The following is a 9,977-nucleotide window of genomic DNA, read 5'->3' on the forward strand; positions in this document are numbered from 1 at the left end:
CTTCAACCCTAAGCCCAATATTCGATTTGGATTAACAACAATATATAGTTTAGTATTTGTGGAAGTTTGACAAATAAAAATTCCTTTTTTAGAGGTTTAAATTATAATTTTTTGAAAGATTAAAATAAATTTGTATTTTTTATTAATAAAATATAAAAGAAAAAAAACATGTTTAGACAAGCCAAGAAACCTTTGGGATCATACGGGTGATTTTGATGATGTTAATGGTTATTTTGGTGGAGAGGGTGAAAAAGAAACAAATTATTCATTATATATAATATAATTATGAAATTGAAGCCATATATTGTATGTTTCATACATCAAAATTTCATGGGAGGTCCAAAGGTAATTAAAAGACTTGTAGGCTTGCTGAGTTTCTTTGAAAGGCCCAAAGGCAATTTAACATCCACAAAATAATCTCTAAATACTGTAAAGACAAATCAAATCCACAGTAGCATTAGAGTTGATTAAGCTAAGCATTGGCAAATATTACTTTGATTTTGCATGCAATATTGGCAAAACCTCCTCTTCAATTAGACAAACAACATAATCCATGAAACATTGATAGCCCAATACAAATTTCATCGAGAAAAAATTCTCTTTGTTTTGTAGAATATGATAGTAAAGATGTGGAGTTTCGTTCTTCTTAGTGTCCTCCTTTTGTTTTCCTTGATCAACAACCACTAGCCAAAAACACAATTAGATTGGATTATGAATGATGTTTTCAACTATGATAATATTAAATACAAATTAAACGCTCTAAATAACTCTAAATAAATGGAAAGCAGCAAATTACCTGACGAGGCAAGCTAGCTCAGTTAAGACCATTGTGTTATACTTGTCTCTGAATTGAAAATTTAGAAGAAAATAAAGAGAAAGACTTAGAAAATACTTGAAAGCAGATAAAACTTATATGTCATTTAAAATGGAAAATTTTCTATTTAGGCCTTTAAAATTTTAAAATGATAAAGGTAAAATTGCAGTTTGACCCCCTAAAAATGATAAAACTTATAAAAATACAAGTTATTAAAATGGTAAAATTGCATTGTTACTATAATAAAAATTACAATTTAATTTCGCCCTCTAAAAAAATTTTCTGGCTTTGCACCTAATAAAATCTTTGGCAAAAGATTAAAATAAAATTATACCGTAAATGTAAAAAGAAGCTAAGAAAATCCAATCTAACAAAGAAAATAACTTGATGTCCAAAAGCTACCATAAACCGTAATTCATGGGAACGCTTGTTGCTCATTTTATTGGTTTCCATTTTGATTTTGCAAAAGAAGTTTGAATTTTGAAGAGAGCCTAGTACGTGAGAGCAAAAGAAAAAAAAAAGTTTATTAATTTTTACAAATACCGACATATTATATATATGATTAAAATTGCAGAATAGATTAAAAATGCTGAATTAAAGATAAAATTAAGTGTGAATTAATAACCACAAGTGTACTCATTACTCACCATCTCTGTTAAAACTGTTCGATGTTGTTTAACAACCTGTGTTTGATTTTCTTCAGCTCAACCACAACATCTTTCATATCTTTTCTTTCTTCTGGTAACTTAGCTGAACAATTCAAAGCCAACTCCATGATAAATGAAATACAATTAGCTTTAACAACAAAGTACTCATCCTCTCTTCTTAATAAATCAACATCTGCAATTTCTATCGCTCCTTTAGGCAATGAACTTTCCATCCAATGCCTTATAGTCTCTTCTTCAACAAAAAAATTATCAGTTGGCTTTTTCTTTGTGAAAGTTTCTATAAGGACGATCCCATAACTATAAACGTCAGATTTTATAGAAACAATTCCTGCTGATCCAAATTCTGCATTTCAAGTATAATTAGAACACCATTAATCTTCAATTATTTCTAAAATGCTTATTCAAATAAATATCCACATAAACATGAAACAAAAATATAAAATGCAAATTAGGAAAATAATCATACAAAAAAAAAAAAAAGAATTCACCTGGTGCCATATACCCGATAGTTGCAAGAGTCATGGTTTGCTTCATTACTTCACCTTCTCCCAACAATTTGGCAATGCCAAAATCTCCAACATGTGCAACCATGTCTTCATCTAGTAAAATATTGCTTGGTTTTATGTCACAATGAATTATAGGTGTTGGATGTCCATTGTGGAGGTGTTCTATAGCTACCGCAACATCTATCATTATGTCGACCCTTTGTATGATATCAAGGAAATAATTTTCAGAATGTAACCATTTCTCGAGGTTTCCATTAGGCATGTAATCAAGCACCAAGGCTTTAAAGTCAACACTTGAGCAGCAAGTAATGACCTTCACAATATTACGATGAACTATATTACGCATAGCATCACATTCATTGTCAAAACTCCTAAATGCTTCCTCTGTTTGCAAATTGAAAACTTTTATTGCAACTTCCATTCCATCTGAAAGCCTCCCTTTATATACATATCCAAAATTCCCTGAACCAAGCATATTTCTTTCCTCAAATCCATTAGTTGCTCGTGAAAGTTCAGCATGTGAAATTCTTCTCGGTGTTTTCAAAAACAACAAATCATCTTTAATTGGTAGAGTTGTACTTCTTCTTTGGCATCTTCTATACATAATAGTTAAGACTATTAGTACTATGACAATTCCAATTGTGGGTAAACCATACCTAAAAGCATGCAATATAATAATTTGCGAGTTTTTGTGGATATCGTTCTTGCAAGGTGGGACTAGCAATCTAGGTGGACCACAAAGTGCATAATTCTTCATGAATGATGTGCTAGAAAAATTTGAAAAACATCCTTCGGTGGGAATTTCCCCTTCAAGTCTATTGAAAGACACATTAAAATACTTTAGATGTAAAAGCTTTTCCAAAGATTTGGGAATGACTCCAGAGAGATTGTTATTGCATAAATCCAAGAATTCTAAACTAATCAACCCATCAAATGATTCAGGGATATGACCATGTAGTACATTATTTGATAAATCTAATGAAATCAAAGTTTGAAGACCCCCAAATGTGGATAAGATATCACCTGTGAGAAGATTCCTTGATAAATTTAGTTTCAGTAGACTCCTCAAATTTCCAACATCAATAGCATGTGAATTGTGCAGATGGTTTGATGATAGATCTATTTCTAAGATATCTTTAAGATTCCACAAAGTTGAGGGTATTGTAGAACTCAATTTGTTGGAATCTAAGCAAAGATATCTCAAAGCAGAAATATTACCTAAACAAGAGGGTATGGATCCATGCAGCTTATTCAACCCTAAACACATCTCGTATAGTCTCTCCAAACCACATAGGCTTTCAGAGATAGGCCCTCCTAATTTATTAGAGGAAAGATCTAGACCTTGGAGATTTCGCAGTCCTCCTATTGATGTTGGAATAAATCCATTTAATTTATTATAGCCAAGATCTAAATCCAACATGTTGCTTAAGTTACCTATTTCCATGGGAATATTGCCTTTAATCTCACAATTAGAGGCATAGAAGTATTGAAGGGATTTTGAAAGGTTCCCGATATAAGTAGGAAGAACGCCACTCAATGGATTTCTTGAAACTTCTATAAATCTCAAATTCCTACAATTCGCCAAAGAAGAAAGAAAGGTCCACTCATGATCAGTAGCAGATCCTCTGATCAAATTATTGTTTAAAATTTGGAACCATTCAAGGTGTCTTAAATCGCCAAGTGTTTTAGGGATTGGGCCAGAAAATAAGTTATCTGACAAGTCTAGTTCCTTAAGCATGGAAGCATTGGAGATAGAGTTGGGAATGTTTCCGCTAAGTTTATTTCCCCACAAGAAAAGATTCTCAAGCTTTGGAGCATTGGTGATGGGTGGTAAATTACCTGTAAAATAGCATGTTTTAGTGTACATATTCATTGAATACCAAATTCACAAAATATATATTTAAAATAAAAATTGTAAAACTTTAAAGCAATTAAAAAAACTTGGCGTGAAAAATGTGATGAAATCAATTAGAAAGTTGAGACATAATAAGAAGCTGTGATTTCTATAGACAAAACATATAATACACTAATAATTTTTAAAAAATTGTAAAACTTGAAATAAAATAAAAATAAAAGTTTGGGATGAGAATGTGGCATCTAATCAATCTTAAAAATGAGACTCACACTGAATAATAATTAGTTATGATTTGGGAAACAAAATGTTAAATCCTTTATTTTCCCTAAATTCAAGTGTAAGAAATCAAAATAATATATTATTTGGTTGTGCAACTTTTCTCTATCTTTTAAGTAATATGTATTGAAAATTAAAAGAATATAATATTGTAAACATCTAAAAGTGATAAAATAAATGAGAGTAGCATAAATTTTATTAAGTTTAATGTTAAAAGAACTGCAGCTCTTGAATATATCATTAAATTGATAAAGTGCATTTTAAGGGTTAAGATGTTTGTTTCAAATACAACATAGTTCTAAGAGTTAGATGTTGGTTTAGCCCTTCAAGTTGTATTTAATTGTTATTTTAGTACCTAATGAATTTATTTGTATCAATTTAATATTTGAAATTAAATAAAGTAAATTAAAATGCCAAAAAAAAAAAAGAAAGGATAACACCAGAGGTGGAAATACGATGTAATTTCGGACACTCAAACTGCACCAACACTAACGATATGTGATACGTATAAGCCATTGTTTTCAATGTAAATTGGAATGATTTTTATCTATTGGGTTAATTATTTATTTTATTAAATTATATTGTAAACTTTAAAGATTATTATTTGCTCAAAATTTTGTATTTTCATATATTTAAAATTTAATCTTTACATTATTTATTTTCTGTAATTTAGTCTCTCTAATTTTTAATTGAAAACTTAGATTCATTTATTAACACTATTAAAAAAAATTGTGTTAGTATGGCATTTTGATAATTAAAATAAACTTGATATCTATGTTTTTAATTATTCCAAAAATTGTTTTACTATTTCAAGATAAATTATTTGTGTCTAGACCAATATCTTAACAACTATTGTTGCATGTTTAATTACTCTAAAGAATTGTTGATTGAGTCTTAGCTTGATTGGCATGTGCATTATTGCCAATGTAGGAGAATGTGGGTTCAAGTATGTGAAGTGCATTATCCTCCTATTTATGAATTGGGGAGTTGGTAAAGTACTAAATTTTGATATATTTTAAAATATTAAAATTTATTAAAATATTTTTATAAAAATTGATTGTACCACAATATACAATTTTAATATCAAATTTTAATTTTTTAAATATAAGCTAATATATACTTTATTTCAAGTTACACAATCTTTACTAGTTTTAACCTTTTTTAATTTTTATCGTATTTTTAATTTCTAATATTTTTTATAATTTTTACAAATATTTAGTAATTTCTAACAATTTTAATAATTTTATTATTTATTACAAATTTAAAAAATTAACAAATTTATTTTTAAAAAATTATATATTTATAATGTAGTTTTTTAATAATTTTATTTGAAAATTTAAAGATTTTTTTGGTTTTTTTCTAGATTAATGATGCCATCATGATATCATCATATGCCACATGGCAATTTATGATTAGTTGGATATGTCAATCTATTTTTTTAGCGTCCAATGGACTAGACCAAGAACACGTGATAATGTTAGGGACTACATTAGGAATGTTTGATAATATTAGGTACTATAGTGGGCAAAAAAACATTAAAGACCATAGGGAATAAACTGTGCATTAAGCCATTAAAACTATATCTATAATATATATAAATGCATGGATTCTGAGAAACTGTTGAATTGATAATTATATAATCTTTGTTGTTTACTATATTATTGAATTTATTATTTTAAATATTTTTATTACTTTTAAGATTTATATATGTATGGATAGGAATTTTGGTTTTACCAAAATATTTGGTTAAATAAATTCACTTCATAAGAAAATTTAGCATTCTTATAAATAACAATTTTGATTCTATTAAAAAATTATTTTAAAAATATTTAATAAAATTTAAAATTTATATTGAATTACTTTATATTTAAATTATTATTAGAAACTCTATCATATAAATACTGTGTATGAGAACCACTTATTTAGAACATAAGTTTGTATTTTCAAATAACTTATGATAAATAATGAAATGTATGATTTGAAACTATTTAATAATAACACATGACATTCTACCATATTAAAATAAAAATAAATTAAATTATAAGTAAAACATTATTTAAACATATGAATACATCAAATTAAGAATACTAAATGAATACAGTTATTTATGATGATGTTGTTGTCAATTCCTAAGTTGGTGTCGAGTTAATTTGTGATATCATAAATTTAAGTGATAAATTTAAGGTTTTATGTATTGATGCGGATTTAAATATCTCCATAATTTTTTAAATAAAAACTAAAGTACCCTCAAATAATATAAATTATATTAAATATAAAAAGGTATTTTGTAATTTCTCTAATTGAGCTGGTGCTTGGTTGACTCATGATACCAACTTAATCAAAAGCTTCAATAATATTATAGATATATATGTTAGAAAAACAAAAAAAAAGTATTACTTTAATTCCAAATAATTGTTTTTTGTACTTATATAAAATAGATTAGTTTATGCAATAAAAGTTAATTTCTTTTTAAAGTTTAGTGGAAATTAAAAATAAAAAATAAATAAATTCATATAAATCTTATTGTTTAGCATGAAATTAAAATGATAAAAGTATATGAGCAAGATAGAAGAAACAAATTAAAGAGAATGTTTTTGGAGTTTGGAAAAATTAAAGTGAAAAACATACCTTCTAATTTGTTGTCATATAGATCTATTTCTTGGAGGGTAGTTGAATTAAAAATACTTTCTGGAACCAGCCCACTGAATTGATTTTCTACTAAACTTAAATTCTGAAGCTGGTAACATTCAGCTATACTTGATGGAATCTTACCTGTACACATAGTCGAAAATTAAAGTGAAAAACATACCTTCTAAAGTTATTCAACTCCAAATATAATTTTTCGAATAGAAATAATTCAATATAATTAGATGAAATATAACTCAATACTTCTTGGAATGATTCTTGTAAATTGATTCAAGGACAATAATAAATTTTGAAGGTTGTTGCATTTGCCCATAGTTGACGGAATGTTACCAGATAATTCATTTTTATTCAAGTAAAGCCGTTCAAGCTTGGGAAGATGTTGACACATATCATTAGGCAAACTACCTGATAGACTATTGTTGGAGAGATCAATGGTCTTCAGAGAAGAAATGTTGAAGATCGAAGTTGGAATCTGACCTGTAAGGCCTTTAATTGCTTGAATATTAAGCAGTTCCAAGCCAAGAAGATTACCAATTTCCTCAGGAATTTGACCTGCACACATAGTCGAAAAATCAAGGTGTCAAACTACCTATTTTGTTAGCATAAGTCAAAGAGGTTTTCCTTTCTGTTCTACAGTAATTTGGAGATAGATTTTAATATATTTCAACATATATTTTTCATCAAATTAACTATTTTGCTTCGAATGAAATAAAAAGCTCTTCCTTTGTTATCTATCACAAATCAAACTCTTTTATAAAAAAAAATACTTTAAATTCAAGAAATCAAGGGAATTGATTACCTTCTAGATTATTAAACCCCAAATATAATTCCTGGAGTGCTGTCAGATTTCCAATACTTCTTGGAATGATCCCCATAAATTGATTATAGGACAAGGACAAACTTTTAAGGTTGCTGCATTTGCCCATACTTGATGGAATGTTACCAGATAGTTCATTCCAACTCAAGTAAAGCCTTTCAAGCTTGGGAAGATGTTGACACAGATCATTAGGCAAACTACCTGATAGTTTATTGCTGGAGAGATTAATAATCTTGAGAGAAGAAATCTTGAAGATGGAAGATGGAACCTGAATAGATAATTGATTGAATCCCAAGTTCAAGATCTCTAGATTAGACATGTTAACAAGTGTTTCAAGGATTGTGCCTGTAAAGTTATTATTTTTCATTTTCTGCCTTCGAACTCTCTGTAAGTTCCCAAGCCATGATGGAATTTCCCCATTAAGACGATTGTAGCTTAATCGAAGGATCCTCAAACGATGCAATTGGCCCAATTCTTTAGGGAGATGGCCATAGAAATGGTTGCTACTCAAGTCGAGAGAGAGTAGAAATGAAAGATTTCCAAGGTGTGGAGGGATAGTACCCCTAAGATTCATGCTTGTAAGATTCAAAGCTATAACTCTTTTATGGAGGATGCCACAAGAAACACCAATCCAATTGCAAACATAGGTTGAGGCAGTCCAATTGTTTGCCAAGACATTTTGAGGACCGACAATGCGATCCTTAAACTCGAGAAGTGCAAACTGATCGGAGTTGAGATTCTTGGCTGTCATAGCCAAGCAAACAACGGAACATGGTATGAATAAACCTAAAAGAAGATGAAAGCAAGCATTGTAGTTCATGATTGCAAGACGGAATAAGCCAAGAAAATAAAAAAGTAGGAAAAGGGAAGTTGTTGAGTTGATAAAATAGCTGGATGATGAAGAAAAGCCCAGTGAGCATGCTTTAATATGTTTCAACCCTCGCACACTTGATAAACATTATAAATTCAAGACTACCCCAAAAATTAAAAAGGAAAGCAAAGTTTTGAAGAAACTTTGGAATAATTGACGAGTCTTCTTCTTTTAGAATTACGTACAAAGAAGCGAATTTTCAAAATTTCTCCTAAATTTTCTTCACATTACTCCACATAATTCATTAGAAAAAACTTAAAAATATATTTTATTAATTACTATATATTCTTTCATTTTCAAAATAATAAATTGTTTACAATATGCTACTAGTCCTGTAATTTAAAAGTTAAAAGTATTTGGAATCTCGAGTGCATCAAATTCCTCCTTTTATTATTAAATGTTTTATTTTAGTTACTCTAATTAAATATATCCAATTTGTAATTTAAAAGTTTAATTCTAGTAGAAATATTTTATTTATAAAATCATAAAACTTTAAAAATATTAACTTTGTTAAATAAAAATAATGTTTTTTAAACAGTAAATATTGACTTTATTAACACAAATGGGTCTTTTGGGTTAAACTTCAATAATTGACGAGCTCTTCCACAAACTACGGATGATTTGGGGATAAGAACTTCAATAATTTTAGAGTTAAAGTGTAAATTTACCACTATATTATAAGTAAATATTAAAATTTATTATTATATTTTAATTGATACTTGTCATTACACTTTAAAAATATAACTAAATTTGCCATTTAACTCATATGTGATTGAACTTTGCAAGTAAACTTAAAATTTTATTTTATTTTGTCACTAAATTTGATTTGTTGAATATAGATTTTGGTGACTTAAAACAAAATTAATAAAAATTATTAATAAGTTAATTTATAAAATATACTTTCATTACACACAAGCATCCAAGGCGATGAATAAATCACTGATCAAATTAATTTGGAGATACCCTTTTTTTCTAAATAAAGTGACACAAGCATCCAACACGATGAATAAACCACTAATCAAATAAATTTGGAGATATCCTTTTTTCTAAATAAAGTGAATTTACGAGTTTTACTTTCTTTTAAAAATATTTTTAATATTTTTGTGGATATCAAGAGATACCAACAATTATTTTACTAAGAAAATTTAATTCACTCAAAAATTAATTATCACAATTAAACATTAGATTTATCATTTTTAAATTTTGAATTTTTTTATAATTGTGTAATTAACAAGTACCGATTTTGGGTGTCGTAGGGCTACTACAACCTTCCCTATACGTAACCAACTATTGAATCCACTTTTTTCTCTAGAATTCGACATAGACATCAAATTTATCTTTTTAAAAGAATTTTAAAATATCTGTATAAAAGGGTTTTTTTTGTCCGATCACAGTTAATAAAAATTTAAAATTATTAAAATATATATATTTTTTAAATTTAAAGTGATATCTAAAACATATTTTTAAGTGCTTTGGACCAACTAGTGCTAATTTCCTTATTATATTAAGTGTTTGCAATCACTT

At 27.8% G+C, this 9,977-nt stretch overlaps 1 protein-coding gene across 3 annotated transcripts; it reads right to left on the reverse strand.

The window, feature by feature from the left end:
- Positions 1–374: 374 nt before the first annotated feature.
- On the reverse strand, positions 375–8,780 carry LOC108465985 (receptor kinase-like protein Xa21). 3 transcript variants are annotated; one of them, XR_008282664.1, is made up of 7 exons: positions 7,565–8,780; positions 7,243–7,317; positions 6,748–6,891; positions 1,971–3,827; positions 1,462–1,825; positions 797–844; positions 375–683 (listed from the first exon to the last, which is right to left on the reverse strand). XR_008282664.1 is itself a non-coding variant. In XM_053027681.1 (5 exons), the coding sequence occupies exons 1-5, from the start codon at positions 8,400–8,402 to the stop codon at positions 1,470–1,472; spliced, it is 3,342 nt and encodes a 1,113-aa protein (XP_052883641.1). In that variant the 5' UTR covers positions 8,403–8,780; the 3' UTR covers positions 1,314–1,469. The 3 variants fall into 3 exon arrangements, 1 of the variants encoding a protein (XP_052883641.1); XR_008282663.1 differs by having other exon boundaries at positions 7,171–7,317; XM_053027681.1 differs by lacking the exons at positions 375–683; positions 797–844 and having other exon boundaries at positions 1,314–1,825; positions 7,171–7,317.
- Positions 8,781–9,977: the final 1,197 nt, after the last annotated feature.

The sequence above is a fragment of the Gossypium arboreum genome, chromosome 5, assembly GCF_025698485.1.
Source record: "Gossypium arboreum isolate Shixiya-1 chromosome 5, ASM2569848v2, whole genome shotgun sequence".
Classification (NCBI taxonomy): domain Eukaryota; kingdom Viridiplantae; phylum Streptophyta; class Magnoliopsida; order Malvales; family Malvaceae; genus Gossypium; species Gossypium arboreum.